At 52.4% G+C, this 22,146-nt stretch overlaps 3 protein-coding genes and 1 long non-coding RNA gene across 7 annotated transcripts in view; 1 reads left to right on the top strand and 3 right to left on the bottom strand.

Annotated features, from left to right (window-relative positions):
• Positions 1-303: 303 nt before the first annotated feature.
• Positions 304-4,841, bottom strand: GAPDH (glyceraldehyde-3-phosphate dehydrogenase). Its single transcript, XM_069785951.1, is given in 13 exon segments — positions 304-609; positions 968-1,065; positions 1,212-1,295; positions 1,524-1,602; positions 1,736-1,887; positions 2,057-2,138; positions 2,256-2,371; positions 2,557-2,647; positions 2,733-2,839; positions 3,080-3,179; positions 3,784-3,827; positions 4,163-4,180; positions 4,182-4,841. Coding segments are annotated over 13 exon segments (1,686 nt in total). The 5' UTR covers positions 4,827-4,841; the 3' UTR covers positions 304-539.
• Positions 4,842-6,094: 1,253 nt separating this feature from the next.
• LOC138685741 (C-type natriuretic peptide 2-like) lies at positions 6,095-9,393 on the bottom strand. The gene is made up of 2 exons (XM_069785950.1): positions 8,416-9,393; positions 6,095-6,916 (listed from the first exon to the last, which is right to left on the bottom strand). Exons 1-2 carry the CDS (start codon positions 8,512-8,514, stop codon positions 6,644-6,646), a joined length of 372 nt encoding a protein of 123 aa, XP_069642051.1. The 5' UTR covers positions 8,515-9,393; the 3' UTR covers positions 6,095-6,643.
• A 930-nt stretch (positions 9,394-10,323) lies between these two features.
• LOC138685742 (uncharacterized) lies at positions 10,324-20,122 on the top strand. 2 transcript variants are annotated; one of them, XR_011325167.1, is made up of 4 exons: positions 10,324-10,555; positions 11,664-11,958; positions 12,636-12,840; positions 18,685-20,122. It is a non-coding gene; the product is annotated as an uncharacterized lncRNA (long non-coding RNA). The 2 variants fall into 2 exon arrangements; XR_011325166.1 differs by lacking the exon at positions 18,685-20,122 and adding an exon at positions 14,762-15,332 and having other exon boundaries at positions 10,332-10,555.
• NCAPD2 (non-SMC condensin I complex subunit D2) overlaps positions 13,757-22,146 on the bottom strand; it is a 26,796-nt gene continuing 18,406 nt past the window's right edge. For 2 of the 3 annotated variants that reach the window (XM_069785948.1, XM_069785947.1), the window contains exons 24-31: positions 21,862-22,017; positions 21,472-21,649; positions 20,330-20,424; positions 17,026-17,106; positions 14,751-14,937; positions 14,375-14,501; positions 14,069-14,227; positions 13,757-13,886 (exon numbers count right to left, since the gene is read on the bottom strand). In XM_069785948.1, coding sequence (XP_069642049.1) covers positions 13,804-13,886; positions 14,069-14,227; positions 14,375-14,501; positions 14,751-14,937; positions 17,026-17,106; positions 20,330-20,424; positions 21,472-21,649; positions 21,862-22,017 — 1,066 coding nt within the window. In that variant the 3' untranslated portion in view covers positions 13,757-13,803. Of the gene's footprint in view, positions 13,887-14,068; positions 14,228-14,374; positions 14,502-14,750; positions 14,938-16,593; positions 16,665-17,025; positions 17,107-20,329; positions 20,425-21,471; positions 21,650-21,861; positions 22,018-22,146 lie in introns of those variants that run through there. The other variant, XM_069785949.1, reaches the window with a different exon arrangement.

Genomic DNA, 22,146 nt, shown 5'->3' with positions numbered 1-22,146 from the left:
GCTCCGCTCGCTCCAGCCTGGCGCTCAGTGGAGATGGGCGCTCGCTGTTCTTGGAAGCAAGTCTGGTATCCCAGGAGTCCGCCTTGCCTGTGCACGACCCAAGCTGTCCAAAATGACTCCGCTGGCATTTCCCAGGTCTCTGCGGCCTGGGTTCACAGCCTCAACCCGGTGTCCACATAGCACTGCTTCGAAGAGCTGGCCCAGCAGTTGCAGCCAGGGCCCATCTTGAAGCAGGCACATCCATTTGCTCCTTACACCCCCCTACTACTTGCTCCCATTTCCCACTGACAGACAGACAAGGCATTTCAGATGGTGATCACTTTTATTGATGTAAGGTGGTACACAAACAGATCAGTTTCTATCAGCCTCTCCACCTCCCCCAGGCTCGGGGAGAAGTTGGAGGAGTGGGGGAGACAAGGGAACAGAACTGGCCTCTCACTGCAGGATGCAGAGCTAAGCGGTGGTGAAGAAGGGCAGGGGCTCCAACGAAGGAGAGTCCTGCTTCCCTAGGCAGCAGGGGGGCTGGCTGTGTGCTCGGCTCACTCCTTGGATGCCATGTGGACCATCAAGTCCACAACACGGTTGCTGTATCCGTACTCGTTATCATACCTGGGGGGAGAAACAGAAACAGTCAGGACCAACCCATTTCTTGCACCCCTTCCTCCATGGTTTCTGCTCCTCTACCCACACAGCTGAACCAGGTGGCTTCCCACCCACTTCCAGTAAAGAAAGCAGGAAGCATTCCACCCATCCTTCCAGTAAGGGAAGGCGGCTATAGCCCCTTCAGGCAAGAAGCAATCTCACTCCACAGAGATCATCACATGTTAGAGCCACCCTACTCAGCAGGGGTCTGCGTATCACCCTGCATTGCCAGCCGGCAGTGATGAACAGGACAGAAGTCTGTCTCTTGTCTGTGCCGGCCCCGACCCCACAGTCCCCCCACCACCACCCCTCAGGCTCTGCCTACCAGGAAACCAGCTTGACGAAATGGTCGTTCAGTGCAATGCCAGCACCCGCATCAAAGGTGGAGGAATGGCTGTCACCATTGAAGTCACAGGAGACAACCTGGAACAGAGAGGAAATTGTAGCACACGCCATCACCCGCAGCCTGAACCAGAAGTGCCCAAACCGGGATCCCAGCAAGGCTGCTACCATCAGAAAAATGAGGCAAGCGCCAATAACCACAGGCCAAGAGACTAGGAGTTACTTACCTGGTCCTCTGTGTATGCCAGGATGCCCTTCAGGGGCCCATCAGCAGCAGCCTTCACTACCCTCTTGATGTCATCATACTTGGCCTGAGAAGAGATACATTTAAGATGGTCAGATCCCAACTCACACAAAATGTCCGCCGGGTGCAGGGGAGGGAGGAGAGACATGGGAGCACCACGGCAGGTGCTATTTTCACAAAGATCAAGTCTTAGGGAACAGAGCGATGCAGAGAGGGCAAATCCAGGTAAAGATGGGAGTTAAGAGGAAGCGGGGGCAGGTTTGGAGGTTGGTAGGGCCCTGTCCACAACACTTACTGGTTTTTCCAGACGGCAGGTCAGGTCCACAACGGAGACATTGGGGGTTGGCACACGGAAAGCCATTCCAGTAAGTTTCCTGCGAGAGACATAGGTCAGCAGGGAACAGGACCCAACACCCCTTTGCCAGCCCTCCATTCTACTAGGAATGGGTCAGAGCTGGCCAGGGAGTGACTGCCTCCTCCTGACACCCAAGAAGGGACAACGCTCACCCATTGAGCTCAGGGATGACTTTTCCCACAGCCTTAGCAGCCCCAGTAGATGCTGGGATAATGTTCTGGGCAGCACCTCTGCCATCCCTCCACAGCTTCCCAGAGGGCCCATCCACTGTCTTCTGTGTGGCTGTGATGGCATGGACAGTGGTCTGGGAAAAGAGAGCACAGGAGTTCAGAATACAGCCGATACTCTCCAGAAAAAGCATCCCAGGCACCTCTTCCCCACCCCAGGGGACAAAGGGAGTACAGATGCTTTTCCTCTCGCACGAGGGGACCTGGGGATTGGGCACCCTTCTGAGCAGCAAGCTCCAGACCTACCATAAGACCCTCCACGATGCCAAAGTTGTCATGGATGACCTTGGCCAAGGGCGCCAGGCAGTTAGTAGTGCAAGAGGCATTGCTGGGGAAGAGAGAGGAAGGCTCATCAGCCAGAGGCAGCACATCTAACAAAGGTGAGATGAGACCCCACGCAGCTGGTGAGAGCTCCAGGCCAGATAGCATCTTCCTCTCTCCTTACCTGACAATTTTCAGAGACTTGTCATACTTGTCATGGTTGACACCCATCACAAACATGGGAGCATCAGCTGAGGGGGCAGAGATGATAACACGCTTAGCACCACCCTTCAGGTGAGCCTGGAAAAAGAGGAGATTAGATAGATTAGATAACCCAGAATCCTCCAACAGCTCACTTCTTCAGACCACCTCTTCTCCCTCCCAGCCCCATCTCCTCCTCATCTTGAGCAACTCTGTACACGGTGATGTGCCCCGCAGGCAGGAGCGGCAGTCCCTTCTCCCGTGTGCCACTGCAGCATACTCACCCCGGCCTTCTCCATGGTGGTGAAGACGCCAGTAGACTCCACAACATATTCAGCACCAGCATCTGCCCACTTGATGTTGCTGGGGTCACGCCTGAGAAGGGACAAAACTGTAAGAGCTTCTCCACGAGACACCCGCTTTCATCCTCCAGAGGGGCGAGAGGGAGAGAGATACTTACTCCTGGAAGATGGTGATAGCGTTCCCGTTAATCACAAGTTTCCCATTCTCAGCCTTGACAGTGCCCCGGAAGTGACCATGAGTCGAGTCATATTTGAACATGTAAACCTAGCAAAGAGAGGTGGGGGGGGTGGAAGGTCAGGCACCCTGGCTGCCATCTCCCCAGCCCTCGCCCTGCCTACGCCGCAGTCTCAGCTCCCCACTTCCTCGGCGAGCTCTACTCGGCTCTGCCGAACCTCCCAGCCCTGCGCCTCTAGCCCACACCCGGTTTTCCTGGGAAGCTACTAGAACAGAGGAGAGGGAGCTCTACTCGGAGAAGCCCAGAGGGGGCACTGCAAGACAACTCACCATGTAGTTCAGATCAATGAAGGGATCGTTGATGGCCACCACTTGGACTTTGCCAGAGAGGACGGCAGCCCGGGTGACCAGGCGGCCGATGCGGCCAAATCTGGGGAGAGACAGAGGCGGGTGAGGACGAGCAACAGGGAACGTGGCGGGCTGGGCACGGCCCGCTGCCTTCCCTCGGGATCATCCGCCTCTCCCTGCCCGGCGGGGCGGGAGGGAACCCGTCAGGCCCCGTCCAAAGGCCGAGGTACTTCGGTTAAAGATTAAGACCGACCCCCGCACCGGGAAAGGTCAAGCGCTAAATTTACTGATGGCCCCGGGGATCCGGTTACTCCTCAGCCCGGTGGGAGAAGGTCACCGACGACGACACACGATCCACCGGGCGACCTTTCGGTGATGGGGGGGGGTGTGGGGACCCCCGGGGTGGGGTGGGGGGGACACCCACAGCCGGGACACCCCCGGGGCAGGCGGGGAACGGCGGCTCTTCCGAGGTGACTCACCCCGAATCTACACGGGGAAGTGACTCAGCAGCGCGACCGGTCCCTCAGCCCGGCACCGGGGGGGGGGGGGCGACGGTAAAGCGGGCCCAGAGGGCCCCACAGCCCCCCCCGCGCCCTTGAGGCGACCTTGGCCCTCACACAACCCCCCCCCACAACCCCGCCGGGCGCTCCCCCGTGTTGTAGCCGCCCCCCCTCCCGGCCACTCACCCGTTGACTCCGACTTTCACCATCTTCGCCTCTTCGGGATGTTCCTGAGGGGGGAAAAAAACCGCCGGTGAGCGCGGGGGAAACGGCCACCCCCCCTCACACCCCCCCCCCCCAACCGTTAACGTCTCACCCCCCGCCGGGGGGCGGGAAGGGAAGGGGGGGAGGGGGGTCACGCACACTCCACCCCCGCCGCCTCCATCTTGAGGCGAACCGCTCCGCGCCGCCTTTGTGCCCGCCGCCACGCGGTCCGGCCCCGCTCCTTCCTCCTCCTCCTCCCCTCAGCCCGGCCCTCCCCCCGGGGGGGGTGATGGTGGTCGCCCGTGTCCCGTCCCCCCCCCCCGCCTTCCTCCTCCTCCTCCTCCCGCCCCACGCCCGTTACCTGCTGCCTCTGTGCCGCCCCGGCGCGCAGTGAGAAGGTGGCGCAGCCCCGCTCCGCCGCCCTTTATAGCCGCGGAGGGGAAGGGCTGGAGACCGCCCCGGCCGGCCGGCACCGAATGGGAACGCGGGGGCCGGGCCGGGCTACGTGCGCCCGAGCTGCGGGTGCGGTTGCTTCTCCCCCCCCCCGCCCCGGTAACCCCCCCCCCCCACGTGTAACAAAGGCCCCGAGCCGGTTTAGGGAAGGGGAGGGGGCTGCAAAGGTCCCGGTTTTGGGGGTGCGGGGTGTACCTTCCCTCCGAGCCAGCCCCCGGGGGGGGTGGTGGGGAGGGATGCCGCGGTCCCGGAGGATAAACGGGAGGTGTCCGCAGGGTGGGGAAGGGCAGCTGGGACCTTGCCTGGGGGGGCGGGAAGGACACACACACACACCCCCCTCCCCACACACACACCCCCCGGCGGTGATGGCCGGTGAGGGGCTCGCCCACCCCGGGGGAACGGCGTGGGTTGCTTTTACCTGCTAACAAAGGGGACACACACACACAGCCCCCCCCGGCTGCAGCCTGCTCCCCTCTCCCAACCCTCCTGCTCCCCCAGCCACGGCGGCGAGGGCAAAGGGGGCCGCAGAGATGCTGGGGACACCTCCAGGGAGCAGCAGGGTCCACCAGCATCTCCCATTTCTCCCAGCGCTGGCAGGCAGCGGGTGCTGGCTGGGAGCTCGCTTACCCCCCCCTCCCAGGCTGGGGACCCCCCCCCCCCCAGCTGCCTGTCTCTGGCTCCCCTGGGTGGGTTTAGCCAGGCATCCTCTGGATGGGACCACTGGCCCGGCGCAGGCCACGCGCCGCAGCGTGAGCACCATCTTAATGAGGCACTGCGGCACCGCCGCTACCCGCGGGGACGTGACGGCGGAAATCCTGCCCGTCTGCCGGCCCGCGTCCACCGCCTCGGCCCGCCTTCGCCCGCTGCCTGCGAGAAGGCAGCGCTCCTTGCATGGCGGCCGTCGCCGCTGCACAGCTCGCCTTCCACCCCCCCGGCTCGGTGCAGGGCTCGTGCAGCCCGGGTGCAGCGGGACGAACCCGCGTTTATAGGCACGAGGCCCAGAGCGTGCCCGAAAACCTCCATCCCTTGGGGAGGGGGTCCCGGAGGAAGGTGTGGGAGCGGCGGGGATGCAGATCCGGGGTGGTGGGAGCAGGCCTGTCTCTCCGGCTTGCTCGGCTGAGCGGGGATGTGAGGATGAGGAGGGAGGAGCAGGCTGGGGGAGCCGTGCAGGTACGGGGGTGGGGGGCAGAGAGGGGTCACGCAGCTCGAACGTAACCCAACTCTCCTTATACCGCTGCTATTCCCGGTGCCGCCGAGGAGCCGGCGGCTAAGTTTAGACCCGGCCGAGGTTACGACCTTTTTCTTAAAGGCCAGGAGATGATGGCTCGCATGGTACTGCGGTGGGGCTGGAGGTGTGCAAGCCCGTGCCGGGGTTCGTGCTGCCCCAGCTGAAGCCCGCCGAGGGGCTGGGGGGGGCGTTCAGGGACAGCTTCTGCACAAACAGGAGGCCCCTGTGTTTGCTCGGCAAACACCCCAGCACCGGCCGCCCTGTGCTGGGGGGGCACAGTGCGGCTGGGATGAGCCAACGTGGCCTTTCTGCCCCCGTGCCTGGCTTGCGGTCGATATCTCGCCTGCTGCCGATATCTCGCCTGCTGTCCACCCCCCCCCCCGCCGCCGCCGCAGTCCCGGCGGCACCGTGCTGCAACCGCGCGTGCCGCCTGGCCCACTCGGAATGGCGGCGTGCACCCAACATGGCCCCGCGCGTGGGGGCCGGGGGAGGCAGGTTCTGCTGACATCTCCTGGCCTGCCCCCCCCCGCTGCCAGCCCCTCGCCTCCGCACGCCCCCCCCCCCCCCCCGGGCCTCTTGCGGAGGCGCTGCCGCTGAGCTGGGACGCGGAAATTAATACAGCTCTGTTTAATTAGCAAGCAAGTCCTCAAGCACGGAGAGGAGGGAGGGGGGCTGCCGGCGGAGCAGGGGGTCCTGCGGTCGAGGGGCAGCCGTGGAGCCGGGCAGCTCCTCCTCGTACCACCGGTGCCGCTTCCCCCGCCACCACCACCGGCCACTCTCCTTTGGGGCAGGAGCTCCGGGGTTTTCGGCTGCCGGCTCGCCGCGCTGGTTCCCAAGCCGGTGCTGCGGGCGCCTGGGTCTCCTTCTCCGGCTTTCTCCGGAGAAGCGGAGCTGGTGAGCCGCCCAGCGGCGCGCAGCCTGCCTGCTCTCACACCCAGGGTTGGGGCCCCAGCACAACCCCAGTAAGCGCGGGTGGTCCCACGTCCCAGCCTTTGCCCCGGCTGCAGGCAGGTGGTGGTCCCGCAGCCTGCCCCGCTGGCCCCATCCCCTCGCTCCCGGTCCTCCCCGCTATCCGTGCTCTCAGGTCTCCCCTTACTTCTTCCCTGCCCGCTTGTTTGAGCCCTCGCTGCTGGCCCTCTCACCTCGGCCCCCCTTCCGAGACTAACACCCCAAACCGCTGAAGGTCCCGATCCGGTCCAGTTTCAGCCCAAAGCAGCCCCTGGGCACGGCCTTCCAGGCCCAATCTCCAGGCAGTGCCCATTTGCGACCGGCGAGGGTCTTGCGCCAGAGAGAGGGACGGGCAGCTCTAGCCCCAGAGGGGAGGAAGGGGAGGGTGGAGGAGAGCGACGGAGGGCCGAAGCTGGACCCCTCCTTCGCGTCCTCTTCGGCCAGCGTGGACTCGGGCTCCAGGGGCAGCAACTGGGAAAGGAGCATCTGGGATAAACAGAGGAGAAGGGGATGAGAGCAGGGTCTCCTGTGCTCCCGGTGATAAGCCTTGTACCCCCTCGCACCCCACTGCTCACACCTTCCTTAGGGCTCGGGAGGGACATAAAATGGTGCCAGCGCACAGGCGCTGTGCCTGTGACCTTGCATCCAGACACAGGGAAGGGCTAGACCGGCCCCTCCTGCAGCCTGAAGTGATTTTGCTGTCCAAAAGAGCAGGCAGGCAGCTGCTGTGAGCCTCTGCCTGCCTGCAGGTTGCCCTGCTCTTGTCAAAGCACCCCCTCTGCGCCCCACACTTGGAAGGTAACAGGCTTCAGTCCTTGCTCTTTTTGCTGATGCTGAGCACCTCCACGTGCTCAGGCTGCTGTGTGGCATCTCTTTTTTTTTTTTTTTCCAGAGGGCTGGTGGGGAGGACGGACCAGCCTCAAATACCTGCTGCTAAAGATGAGGGGGAGGCAGGAGCAGAGCAGGGGTGAGGAAGGGGGACTCCCCATCTGCTGGGAATCCTCTAGGTTATCTGTGCAGGCACGTACGTGCTGATCGTACACCCCCGGCACTGCCGACAGCCTCCGGCTGTAGGGAGATGAGGGTTGGGAAGTACATCGGGCGCAGCGGAGGCATGGCATGGCTGCCCAGGGAAGCAGCCTGCGGTAGCCGTTCCACATCTGTCCCTCACGTGGGTGCTGAGCTAAGGCTGAAGATGCCTTTGTGCAGCTCTTTTCAGTAGCGAGTTAATTGAAGCGGACACGGGCATCTTCAGCGAGGAGTGAAAGCGGTGAGTCATAGCAGGATCAGTCTTGTGATTTTAGTTCACGTCCTAACTACTTCCCTGTAGCTTTCCCAGGGTGACGTGAAGGCAAGGTGTTGGGGCGCAGGTTATGGTTTGAGTAAGAGGGAGCTGGGTAGATTTAAAAGCCAGAAGTATTGCTGTAATTGCTGAGGATAAAAGATTTACTACCCAAGTGAAGAAGCCCTTAGCTGGCATCCTGACCGGCGCTCTTGGCCTTAAAGGGGGGCTACTGGGGGGTAATAACGAGCTTAGGAGTGAAAATCCCAGCCTAGCAGGATGCACCTTCCATCCGGGACGTCAGAACCAGGCACTGAACATGATGAGGGACACGACTGTAATTTCTGGTGGCTGCTGACACAGGGCGGAGTTAGACAGGACCAGTCTCTTCACCATTAAAAGCCTCTGCAGGCAATGTGAGGAGTCCCACGGGCAGCCTGCCCCAGACCAGAGAGCACTAAAAAGCTTTTGTCTGCCCGCTGTCTTGTAATGCTGCTGCTCCCTAAGAGCTGGGTTATGAAGATGCAGTCACCCTGGAGCTGAGGCTGTTGGACTGAAGGGGAGGGAGGGAGCGGTAGGAATAGACAGCAGCCCCCGGTAGCTGGAATTTGGGACCACTGCTCATTCCAGGTTCAAACACGACCTCCCCAAATTGCCCCTCCACTCCTGAAACCTCCCTCAGCTCTCTCCCAGTCCGTCCTACCTGTAGCCTCTGTCCTGGTAAGGACACGGTCTGAACGCTGGCAGAGAGCAGAACTAAGAGGAGGAAAAGCGAGCAAGGCCATGACTGGAGCCCCAGCATCTTCTTCTTATCCCAGGGCTTGCGGGAGGTGAGGCAGGACCTGCAGCATCCGTGTCGGATGCGGTCCCTAGCCCCTCTTCGCCTTTATAGCTTTGGTTCTGGCAGGCGCCTGGCCCCCAGCTCTCTGCTGAACTACCCCCTGGAGCTCCTTAACCTTTCAGCCCTTTTGTCCAGGGTGATATATTTCAGGGTGAGCTCAGCAAGACCCCTTCCTCTAAAGAAAAAGGACACAAAGGTGTTTACTGAGTGTCTGGGAAGATAGATGTGAGTTGAGCTGCTGCTGGCCAGGACCTGGAGGTATCTGTCAGGGTCAGGAATGGGGTGACACTTTGAAACATGTCCCAAAGGAGGATATTGAAGGCTGGATTGTATAGTGATATTGAACATACTCCTGTAGACAGAGTGCTGTTAATGCTATTTCTCTAATCAGCGTGAGCATGAACTACAGCTCAGCTAGTGGTAGGCACACTGCTGGCTGCACAGAGCTGACACAAATTCAGCTCCGTGACAATACAGGCTTTCGTTTTTAAGATTTATTTCTTGGTGAGCCGGTTGGCCTGGGAATGAAGAGCTCTTGCTGCAGAAGGTGTGTGAATTCCAGCGCTAACTCTACGGGATTTGTAGCGGTGACGGGTGTGTGGGTCTAGTACTAGCGGGCATATAACTTGCAGGCTGGTTGTCCTGAGTCACCATCTGGAGGGCCGGGCTGAGTTTCCAGAGGAACCGGCACAGAAAAGAGCTTGTTGAGGTTCAGCTTGCATTTTCTCAAGCTCAGGCGCACAATGGAAGCGGGATGGCAAGGAGCAGATTCCTACCTCCTAAATCTTCTGGCCATTAGTTCCCCCCCCCTTTGTTTACCTCTCCCATTTTACTGTAGTTTCTCACCAGTTGAACAAGGCAATGAGGTCACTGTTTGGAGATCAGGGTGCAGAAGTCAGCCTGGGTGTGAAGACAGAAACTAATCAGGAAAGTTTGTTAGGGGAGAGGAATGGGGGGACTGTACCCCAGTGCAGGATGAGTAGTGGGTGTGCTGGGGTGAGTTTAATAACACTGTCAACTTCCCTTTCTTCAGTACTGTTGCACAGAGCCGTTGGGTCAAAACTCGACAGGCAGTGTTCTGCTGCCTGCTTTTGTTTATTTCTTTTTTAAGGAAAGAAGAAAATTAGAAAAAAGAAGTCTTTTGCAGAGATAACAAAAGTCACAGTTCAGATATTTGCCCTGTCTTTCTTCCTCTCCTTCCCTCCCTTCCTTCCTAGCATTTTGCACTCAAAGATGCAGATTTGTGGGTCCCTTTCTTCCCTGCCCAAGGAGCCAGAAAGTTTTACGAACCGTTTTGCATCCAGTCCGTGAAAAGTGAAACTTCAGTCTTCAGGCTTCAGTCCGGAGCATTGACACTGGAAGCAGAAGAGACTGCACAGGTGGGGGCATCCAAGTATGTTAGCTCTACCCAATACCTGCGACCCGTGGGTGGTGCTGGTTGGTTCCAGAGCAATGCTCTGCTGATCCTGTCTGGCAGTCCCCTGTCACCACCTCGCCTGGGACAGCTCTCGAGGGCACGCCGGCAAATGGAGGGGCTCCCTAGGCCCCGGTTAACAGCCCCCAGCAAGACATTTAATGGGGAACAGGATTACTTTCATACCAGCTTTTTAAACTACAAAGCACAGGTGACTGCTGGAGAGTCACGGGATGTGCTGTTCACGTGGGCATTCGGACGGGGTGCTCGTGCACAAACGGAGCGTGGGATGCGTGTGCACAGCCAGCCCCTCCGTGTGCTGGATGCGGTAGGGTACGGTGCTTTGCGGTGTGAAAGTTTTGGAGGGGTGGGAGAGAGAGGAAGGAGGATGGGAAGCGAGCACGTGTTCATCCCACATGCAAGATGTCTCAGAGGATGTTGTTCTGTACTTCCCAGTCACATCCAACCATCCAGAAGCAGCTGAGTCAGTCCACTAGAGTATTCATGCTCCTGCCAAGACAGCTGCAGGCAGATGCATCTCAGGTTGAACGTACCGCTTCCAGGAGTCAGCTCTTTCCTGAGCGAAAGGTAAGTATAAAAGCAACAATGCTTTGGTTTTGACAGGAAATGTAGTGGTGGTTTGATCTGGCAGCCCTTGAACGTGGTAGCCCCCATACTGCAAGAAGAATGCCAGAAATGTGTTTGCAACTGCTCCAAATTCCAGCCCACTTGCACGCAGACTGAGCCCTGCAGGGATGGACAGGCTCCGAGCTCTCAAGTGACCGGTCTCCTCCTTGGGTCCACCAAAAGCTGAGGCTAGCAAGAGGGAAGGAGTGATCGTTGTCCCATGCCAAGCAAGAAACTTTAGATACTGGAGACAAAGTTTGCAAATTCTCTTGCAAATTTGCAAATCCAGCAAAGCTTGGATAAATTGCAGGTGCTCAATGACTCAGGTGCCGTGAAGTTGCAGCTGCTCCGTGTCCCAGATCCTTGCTGGGACTGCAGTAGAACTGAATAGTTGCTCTGACATGTCCTGGCAATGACTGTGAAGTGAAAAGGCTTTGGCAGACGAGTCCCCGATTGCCCCAGTTTTCTGACTCAAATAGGTTATTGTCCTTTCCTCTCTAGTGCTAACAAGTTTCCTCTGTAAAAACCCTTCCCCCTCTGATGCTGGGGCACCGATTCTAGAGCTTGCAAGACCACTGGAAAAGTGGTCTCCTGCTGAATCACAATCAGTCTTTTACAAACAGTTGCTTATAAAGGAAAGGAGCAGGGCAACTGGAGAGTGGGAGGACTAGGAACTGGGTGCAGTACCCTGGGGGAACAACCCTTGGCCCACAGTGAGGGAAAGGGCTGATGGTTATGCAGGCTCTAGAAGCAAGGATGATATTCACATCATTCCGCTGGTACCACATGTAGGAGTTTGGAGCCCACCGTGGTCAGGAGTTCCTCGGAGACTGGAAACGCCACTGATCTTGGCAGAGTAATCCCACTGCCTCAGAAGCGAGGGAATGGGATTACTCCTTCAGTAGCAATTCCTGGTCATCGCGGCAGCCACTGAAACAGCCGCTTGCGAGGAACAGAAGGGCAGCAACCAGCTGCTTAAGGCAGCAGCTGCTGCGTAGCTGTTCAAACCCCTCTTGGTTTTTTTGCTTCATCTTTGGATGAAGCAGGACTTTCTTTCTCCATGACACAGGATCGCTAATTCCTCCGATGCCAGGAGAGGCCAGTGAGGAGAGGGGGATGCTCCACCTAAACAGCCTGCAGAAAGGGACCAGCAGCAGCTCCCACTCACTGACCTTCTGCTCTTGCTTGACCAAGCAGTGCTGTGCCCAGGAAAGACCAAAAGACGGACTGCAAAGCAGTGAAGGAGCCGCTGTGTCAGTCCAGTCGTTGACTGCCAAACCCTCCTTCCACCTCAGAAAGGTGGCTGCGCAGCTCTCCTGAAGGAAAAGGTTTAGCCACTTGTAGTGGAAAAGCATGGCCTGAAGGTAAGCCAATGCTTAGACACTTTTATGGCCACCTCGCTCCCTCCAGCCACCCATTCCCATCTCCCTCACTGCAGTGTTGTCAATGTATTATCTCATATATATGCAAGATTTATTGCAGACTTGTCAAGCCTTGAGCCTGGGTAGAAATCCATATATGCCATCCTTTTTCTTTCATTCCCATTTGTGAGTGACATACCCTGTGGGTGGTGGTGGTGGTGGAATCACATACAGCATGTATGACTCCGTGTTGTATTTACCATTAATGCTGTAGCTGCTGCCTCTGTCTCCTGTAGCTTTCACTGAATATTTTATCAGGGAGGATGGGAGAGAGGGACATTGCTGTAGCTTTCTGATCTTTGTATTTCACGATTGTCCGGTTCTTACTGGGGTGCTCTGGAGTTGGGGGGGGTGTATATTGGTATCTGGCTATTACACTAGTGGCGGCAAGGGGGCAGATCTTTCTACCCAGTTCTGGGACTCAAGTGTGGTGTTTGGTCCACACGTCCCAGCCCAGTAAATACACCTGTCACAGAATCATTCCCTTGTTAAAAGCTTGTAGAAACAAGTAGACGTATTTATGTCCATTCAGGTATTAGCACAAAACCCCCATATTCCCAGGTCAATGCAAAGCTATGCAATTTCTAATACTTTTTTTTTTTTTTTTTTTTTAAATATAGGGATCAAAATAAGCTACAGCAGTTTTTTATCACTACTTATGCAGCCAGGCCAGAGGAGAACTGAGCAGCAGGCTCTACTTGCTGGCGAACCAAGGGCAACCATGACAACTGCAGGAACTTGGTAGATCCTCAGAGACAGAGAATGCGGAAGATCTGCAGGAACCTGTCCAGCTAGCGCCTAGTCTGCTTTCTAGGCAACTGGCAGGTAAGAGGAAATAATTCTGTACTAGTAGCTCTGGGACAAATGCCAGTTTGCCTGTGAGAGAGGCGGGTTAAAGGTTGTTTATGTGATTAACACAAATTCAAGTTTAGGGCACTTAATGTTCACATGGCAGTCCAAGAAATGTCAGGACTGACTTGAACACCAGTGTGGCATTCCTGGAAGGAAAGAGCTTAAGTACCAGTCTTACTTGAAACGTAACTGGATTCACAGCAAATACATTCCAAAAAGTGCAGTGAGACAACCAATGTTATCAGTATACTTGGTAACTTGAACAAAGATAATTCTAAAGTGTTTGTTTGTTTTTTCTTTTAAAAACTTTAAAATGTTGTATTTTTTTCCTACTCACTTTGCACATTATCTGTTGAAGCACCCTAGCTACAGTCTAAGTCAGCCTTTCTCTCTCTCCCTCTCTCCTCACCCCCCAGTCGCTCAACTCTTCTTTGAGGAGATCTGTACAAGAAAAAGATGCCGGTGACTTCCCCTCAAAGCCCTGCTGGGCTGTGCAGGGCAAGAGCTTCAAAAAGGATCAGATGTAAAAGGGCCTAAACTCAGCAAAATTATATTGGTCCTGTGTTAAGAGAAGCTGGATGGTATACTTATAACCATGTACAAAATGGGAAGGGAATAAGCATTTTGTACTCGGTGGTTAGTTGGACTCTTCTTAGAAAGACTTTCTTCCAAAGATTTTTCTTTTTTTTCAATCAGAGCAACTTACTTTCACCTGCAAAGCCAGGGCAAAACAACTCAAAGCTGCAGCTATGTTCATCACTGCCTTTCTTTTGATAATCTCCACAAAGACAGGATTGGAATTGCTTTAGCCTGCTGCGTAACTTCCATTTTGTCCTAATTTAAAGCACTGTCATATTATGGGGTAGTTCAGACAACAGAAGACGACTGCTGCAAAAAAAGAAGTTTTATTTTTAAAGACAGTGGCAGATGGTTCCCTCAGCGCAGCCGGCGGGCTGAAGATCTGGTGATGGGAGTTGTTTTGGTGGGGGTTTCTTCCTCTGTTAATTCTGCCGATAGCTCTAAAGAGAGTAAAATGTGTCAATAACTCCACTGCCTTGAACAGGGAAAGCTACAGACTACCTAGGCAGTGCTCTGAAGCCCCACACACCTTCTGCCCATTACCAAAAGAACATCCCTGTTGGACCAAATCTACAGTCTTTCTCCACTTTCACCTTTTGAGCACACATGTACAATGCCTTACCATCCTCAGAGCTGTTCTCCTCATCACTGGAGAAGGTGATAACAGCTTTTTTGGGTGGAGGGCGCTTTCGGGCATGCTTTTGATTTCGGAAGGTGCGAGGCTGGGGTGTGACAAAATCATCATCCCTGTTGGCTGTGCTCAGGGGCTGGCGGCGTGAACCTGCCAAGAAAAAAAAACAACAACAAAAAAAAGAGAAAGGTAGCAGCCATTCTGTCTGTAAGGGTGAGGAGAAGTCCCTAGGTGTCTCTGCTGGACTGCAAGATCAGGGGAAGGCTGCGGTCTCGCAGTCTCACAAAACGAACATACCTCCTGTTGGTTTCTGCTTGGCTGGCTCCGGCATTGGAGTTCTACTACCTTCCTGGCATGTCTCTGCTGAATCCAGCCCTCGGTTATGGGAGGCAGACAGCTTCTGCTCCAGCTCTTCAGCCAGAGTCTGATGGAGATGTAACACAGTGGGGAAAGAAGGAGAAAAAGAAAAAAAAAAAAAGAGAGAGAGAGAGAGAAGGCAGGGGGGAAAGAAGTATTACATCCATAGCAGAATTGCCATCAAGTTCTCTGATAAATTGTAAATTGGTAAGGGTGAGGAGTAGCCTGCTTAAAACGGAGAACTGCAGGGCTTTCCAATCATTGTGTGTAAAAAGCAATTGTTTTCCTGGCCTGGACACTTGCTCCCCATCCTTACTTTATTTTCAGGTTTGCCACCTGCTCTGCGGAATCGAACCAGCACAGTTTGGAAACAACTGTAGACAGCTGGGTCTTGGAGCTTGTCTGCAAAGCAGTCAAAGTTGTCCTGCAGCTTGTGAAGGCCCCGTTCTGAGAGGGGAAGCAGAGTAAGGCAGTGGGACAGATCCCGATATTGACGCTCAGTTCTGGGAAAGACAAAGATTGCCATTAGCTCTTGTTAAAAGGGGGGTGCAAGGATGAGTACATCCTACCTAGAACTACAGCACATGAAGATAAAGCATTTCCTGCAGGTGCTTCTGCCCTGCAGGACGCGAGATTCAAGTTGTTCTGTTATAGATCAGTTACGGAGTGCCATGCCGTATCATACGCAGCCACGGCTGTATTCCAAAGACACTGACTTAGTGTCTGTCAGAAAAACATGAAGGCTTCACTGTCAAAGAACACAGTCACTTGTTTAAAAAGTGTCAGAAGTTATTGCTGGCTATGATGAAAAAATGCACTCAGTAAGGTGGGAACTCCTCTTGAAGGGCCTTATTTCAACCAAATAATAAAAAACCCTGGCTGCTCATTTTTGCATGTTTGAGATAGTCTCAAGCAGAAGCTGTATTTGATGTTCTCTCTCTTTCCTGGCCAGTTACAGGCCAGTTATATAAAGAAGGCCATTTTCATTAACATAGAAAGTGAACAAATAACAACTGCTGTATCAAAGGAGGACTACATTTAAATTCCAGCAAAAGTTACTTTAAAAAAAAAAAAGGGGGGGTGGGGGCAAAAAAAAAAAAGCAAACTAACATCATTAATGTAGCTCACTGTGACAGAACGGGAGGAAAAAAAGTGAGGCTGAAGCCCCTATTATTAATACATACAAAATAGAGGGCCGGAAGTCTGTCCTGCATGTGCTCTCTCAGAACGCACTGTCCAAATGCAGACAGATGGAGCACAAAGCTGCAGCATCCAGGTGTTTCCACATATAAAGTCTGAACGATACCTGGCATGTTGCTATGTTTAGATCTCCAGAAATGCTGAGGAGGGTGACGGTGGCTGTCAAATCTTTTCTGATAAGCTCCTGTTTTAGCCTGGAGTGAGAGTCTTGCTCTAGCATTACTGCTAGTGTGCATTAAACTCATCATCTTCATGGTACAGAAATATTAGGACATTTTAGTAAAGTCTAGACATGGCTCTTCACGACTGTGATGTGAAGAGCTCACCAGCGTTCCTGGGAGACAATTTTGGAGAGAGGGGCCACTCTCCACTCCAGCTCAGGAAACGAAATCCAAATATTTCTGGGGAATATGCAACTCCCTGAGGCAGCTGAGCAGGTCACACGCTCAGGCATGCGTACAAGTGGCCAAGATAAGCAGACACAGCTTAAACCTCAAGGGCAAAGCCACAACGATGGAGAAGGAAAACCACAGGAATGGAGGAAGGCAGGATGCACCAAAGCCAGTGGAAGGTAAAATGAAGGTATCACTGAAAGTACATGACAGAGAGGCAGATAAATTTCTACTATCTTTCTTCGGGGGGGGGGGGGGGGGGGAGGGGGTGGGAAGGACATCTGGGTCAGTGAAGTTACAGCTTGGGAAGCAGGGGGAAAGAAGCAACAAAAATAGCCCCAAAACCCAGGAAGCAAAATGATATCCCAGGTTCACAGGATGGGTCCTGCACTATATACTCCATAATCAGCACCATAAGCAAGGCATACACATCTTGCAGACAGAACAGAGCAAAGGACCAAGTGTGTAGTGACACAAGCCCTTGAATAAGAAAACAGAGTTCTAGGCATAGAGTTAGTACTGAGCAGCCCACGCATGCAGAACAAGGACAGGCCTGTATCAACAGACAGGACTGCAGGGGAGATCCCAGCTTCTCAGTTGAACACACTGATTTCTTAGCTGAGATGCAAGGGAATAGCCTGTGGAGAAGGACCACAAAGGTGCATAAGAGCCACATGTGGCATGTCTCCTTGCTCAGCTCTAATGCAGATCTAAATTATCACAAAACCTTTTCCCTAAGAAAGGGGTGAAGGGAGAGGGGCCAATCACAGTATAATAAGACCAGAAGCCTTAATTTATACATATTTATTCATGTATTTCTAGGAGGAAGATAGAAAAAAAAAAAGGGGGGGGACCTAATCCAGGTTATCTCGGCATTTGTCACTTTGGCACATGAAGATATGATGGGAACCTGTTACAACCACCATATACAAGCTAGCTTCTTACAACAATTCCTAAGAAGCAGACTTGCTTGTCAGGAAAATTAGGATTGCAACCCACCTGGCAGTCCGGAATCGCTGACAGAGTTTCTCCACCAAGCTCTCTGTCTGTTTGTCTTTTGTAATATATGAGAATAGATGTCTGCAATGGAAAAAAAATGCCATAGTTGAGAGCCCAGAGAGGAAACCCCCTTTCTGCCTACACCAAGGGAGGCCTGCAGCTATCCTATCCAGTGATCAGCTAGGTGGTCCTCCAAAAGATGGCAAGATTGTTCTGCATGCCTCAGACTCAGTTCAGGAGAAGGTATAAGCATATATATATTTCCCTGTTGGGGGACAGCTGCTATGGCATAACATGTAATTAAAACTGCATATTTGCATAATAGCACCTGTCTAGGATGAAACTAAGAAACCCATCTAAAGCAAAGACCCTTGTAGGACCAGAGTAAGAAGTGCTAATGTCTGTGTAGGGTCTGAGGTAGGAGGGACGCTGAAAAGGCTGCAGTGTCGATTTCTGATCAGCTCCTTCCATCCAGTTTTAAGAGCATGCAACACCTCCAGACAATCTCCTCACTTCACAAGTTGTGCTGGCAGACTAGTATGTCTGACGAGCAGACCTTGAGGGGAGTGGGGTGGCATGCAGTATTTTTTTTTTTTTCCCTTCAAAACCATTCCTGTGACTTGCTTATTATTAATTTGCTGAAGGTGTGTTGCTGTATTTTGGATCAATGGAAAAGTGAGCGTTACTTTGCACTGAAGTGGGAACAAAGCCTAACAGAACTTACATGCTGACCCGATCCCATGTTCTTCTTAGCTTGTTGAGGAATAGAGAGACATGAACTTTAAGTTAAGTACTTCTGCATTTTGCATGACATCCTCATAGAAATCACTGAATAACTTCTATTTATTAAGAAGGTCCTGCTTGCCTCCCTTTTTCTTGTACCAACATTTCTGTTAACTTAAGCTCAGTCAGGTTGCCACTGGCTTTGATATAAGTGCTCCAAGCACATCCTTGTTTAGTCTTTGTTATATCTACCACCATCACACCAAGCTTCTTTTCTAGATACGGAACAGAGGCCGTATCCTCAAGAGTCCTCCCTTTGCATTTGTTCCAGCATCAATTCATCTTTCTTTAACTGAAGTGACCAGGACCATGGCAGCATTCCAGGCAAGGTCTCACCAGCACTACCAACGCTTCCCTATACCTAAACCAGAAATAACTTGACTGCTAAAATAGCAAGGGGAATACATCTCTAACTTTAGCCATAGCTTTACAGAAGAGGTTAAACAATTTCTAAACATTCAACCTTATGCTTTTTCTGCTAGTTTTCATCTCAGTTATTACTGTAACCCTCTCATTCTCCACAAGAGTCTTTTAACAGTGACGGTCCCCCCACTACCCCTATCTTTTTTACACCTCCCTATTCTCCAGTTTGGCAAGTATCCCTGGAGCATAAGCCACTGCTTCCTTCCTAGCCTGTGCTTTTGTCCACCACGGCTTCTGAGTGAAACCGGATCCTCTCCACAATGTAAGCATTTCATATAGTGCTGCATGGGGAAATAGTTCAGTTTCAACTACTATTCTGTTTTTTCCCATTTAAAAGCTATGATGTGGTGTGCTAAGTGATGATGAGGTCTTCTTTAAAATTAGTTAGCTTTAGACTAATTTGATACCCGTCTACTTTGTGAAATCAATACTGCCTTTTCTCTTATTTGCCAGGCACCTCCAGTTCTCTCCCTGCATGTTGCTGGAAGACTGAAAAGTCCATCTATAGCTGTCTTAACCACACTAATCACACTTTAATGCAAGTGCTACACTTAGGATTCTCTAGGTATGTGGTAACACCTCCAGTTTGACATTTATTAAAAATTGTACTGAAAATTCCAAAATTATGTCCCATTCTTTTTACATGCCACCTTCTTGTTTCTCTGTGCTGGTTTGCTTCCACTTCAGACACTAACTTTCCCTTCTACACGTGCTGTCACTAGCCACATGCTGCATTTCCCATTATTTCACATTACCCTCCTTACTAAAAGCTGAAGCAAAACATCCATCTACTTTTGCAGCCATAGATTATTTTCAGTCTCAATTTCAGCCTAATAGACCTTTTCTGTGCCTTGCGATTCCTACCTGTCCAAAATTACATCTGTCTTCCTAAAGGTACTGGATTCTTGTGGACAGAAAGACTAGTTGAAAAATCATTGGAGATTTTATTGTAATTTACCACTAAAGACATTCTTTGTGCTGTCTATGAGCAACCAATACCCTCAAACCAAAATATTCCAGTATGACTCTATACTATGGAGTAAGGCTTTGTTGGGAAAAAAAAAGCCCAACAAACACCAAAAACAAAACTAAGAAAACCAAACCCAAACCTGTTACTTTAACTACAGCTTTACTAGAATTGCTTACAAAAATCCAGTAAGCCACCAAACTGACAAAGGTGGCAGTCTTTAAAATCTGTTGTGTTGTCCCGATGTTGCATAGCCACATTCCCATGCATAAAACCAACTGTTTTGCTTTTCTAGAGGGAAAGTCATTTTGAATGGGCTAGTGGAAACTCTTTGTGGAGTCTCTCCTCACTCCCAACTAGTGGCTTTAGAATTGATTCCCCCAGCATGACTCCATTTCAGATACAGACTGAAAAAGTCAGATCAAGGAGAACAACTGGAAAAAGCATTTTGTACGTGTCCTAGTTTCAGCTGGGATAGAGTTTGTTTTCTTTCTAGTAGCTGGTATAGTGTTATGTTTTGGATTTAGGATGAGAAGAATGTTGATAACACACTGATGTTTTCAGTTGTTGCTAAGTAGTGTTTATACTAAGTCAAGGATTTTCCAGCTTCTCATGCTCAGCCAGCAAGAAGGCTGGAGGGGCACAAGAAGTTGGGAGGGGACACAGTCGGGACAGCTGACCCAAACTGGCCAGCGGGATATTCCATGCCACATGATGTCATGCCCAGTACATCAGCTGGGGGGAGCTGGCCAGGGGGGCAGATCACTGCTTGGGGGACTAACTGGGCATTGGTTGGCGAACAGTGAGCAATTGCATTGTGCATCACTTGTTTTGTATATTCTAATTCTTTTATTCTTGTCATTTTATTATTGTTATCATTATTATTTTCTTCCTTTCTCTCCTATTAAACTGTCTTTATCTCAACCCATTATTTTTACTCCCCTCCCCCCCCGATTCTCTCCCCCATCCCACTGGGTGGGCGGGGAGTGAGTGAGTGGCTGCGTGGTGCTTAGCTGCTGGCTGGGGTTAAATCACGACAATATGTCACTGTAGTTTCTCTTCCCTGGATCTGACATCCTCTTTGCATAAACATAGTCCTGGTCAAAAGAGATTTCTTTAACCCCAGAATACCTCATAATAATGTGGAAGGATTCCTCCTCTACGCCGCAGTCAGGATCTGAGAGGCGACTGATTATGTCTGGAAGCAGGTTATAGATGGCATTACCCTGTGCAGAATACAAGGTTCTACATGAGATACAGAATTGTGAAGGACAGCTGGAGTCAAGCCAAATAAGCTGCCCACTTAAAATTACCTCCTTTCTCCCCACCCCAAATCTACTGACTGAAAACACCAGCTTTTTGAAACGAGCTGTACACAGCCAGCCAAACCTATCCAGGACCACTTGGCTGAAGCTAAGGGCAGCAGGGGGGAACCCAACCAACCAACAACTCTTGGTTTGCAACAGCTCTGCTCTTTGGAAGACTTGGATGCAGTTTCTTTGCTTTCCAGCCTTGTCACAACCCAACACAAAAGCTTCCTGATAAAGGAAACTTGCACAGCAGTTCAGCTCAAGGAACTGACTCCCATCTTGCCTGAAAAGGTCCAATTCAGATTCCTTTTCCACTGCTTTTACGTGGTTTTGTCATAGACACTGCAGAGATGGGAAGTCAGGGCAGTCAGGTGGCTGGCTCTGCTTTTAATAGAGCAAGCCAAGATAGTAAAGCCCCAGTATCATTGCAGCTTCTCAGGCAGTAAATCTCAGACTCTGAAGTGCCCACAGCAGCCTTCATGTTGAATGAACAGTAACAGGGGGCAATGCTGCTGCTATTCTTACCCTGCTTGGGCTGTAACTGCTTCAATTTAAGTATCTCAATGTCATACAGCCAAGAACAACTTTGAAAGGTTTCAGAGATAGTGCACTGCCTGAGCCATAAGATCAGGGAACCCTTTTGTAAGGCCTAAAGGTAACCTGCAGAAAACTGTTCCCAACCCTGTGCTGGGTGTATGCAAGAAAGCAAAGGGACAAAGCACTGGCTTAGAGCCTGCCTTCCCATGTGAACAGATGAAGTCAAATTCGGCAACATCAGGGTTCCAACAAAACTCATGTTGCAAAATTTCCTTTATCTACCCTCAGTTAGGCAACATAGAGGGACAGACAGCTGCTCTACACCACTAACACACCTTCTCCAGGACTCAACTCTTGTGTCATTGACCCAGCCTCCACCAGCCCTTCCCCACACTTGTGAACTAAGGTCCCTGAGCATCCACTTGCCTTGTTGGAGAGTTCACTGAAAAAGTTCTGAGCCACTCCCATGATTGCCTCCTCTGGGTCTATAAGCAGAGCTGCCATTTCGCTCACTTGGCCCTTCACCTTTACCATGTCTTTGAGGATGAGGTGAGTCATCACCAGTCCAGCTGTCTGCCTCACGCTTGGGCAGGGGTCCCGCAACCTGACAGAAGCATATAGTTACCACAGAAAGCAGCTGAGTATCTTTAAATTACCGATACCCACAGCCTACTCCACAGCCCAGGTCCGTTGTCTCCCTGCACTGACACCTTTAAATTTGGTTTCCTGGGTCATTGTTACCATCTGGAGGCCCAGTGTCACCCTTCCACGGAGCTCTCATCACTTGTCCTCTCCCAGCAATGAATGTAGCATTACCTGGCATAGAGGTGCGATGTCCAAGGCTCCACCAGGTTGGGGAAACGGATAGCCAGATCTCCTGCTGCAATAATGAGGTTGGATCTCACACCAGGCAGAGTGGACTTCTCCATCATAGTGAACAGCAGGCGCAAGTGGGAGTCACAGAACTCGGAGCTGATGAGATACAGTACAGAAAAGGCGGCATAGATACCAAAATCCCATCTCACAGAGAGCAGACACACACACACAACACACAAAAATAAAAAACTATGAACGCTCTTTTGTGTTTGTTCTCTCCACAGG

This window comes from Haliaeetus albicilla, chromosome 6, assembly GCF_947461875.1.
Source record: "Haliaeetus albicilla chromosome 6, bHalAlb1.1, whole genome shotgun sequence".
Lineage (NCBI taxonomy): Eukaryota > Metazoa > Chordata > Aves > Accipitriformes > Accipitridae > Haliaeetus > Haliaeetus albicilla.
The sequence above is the reverse complement of the archived record's forward strand: the minus strand, read 5'-3'. Positions and strand labels throughout refer to the sequence as shown.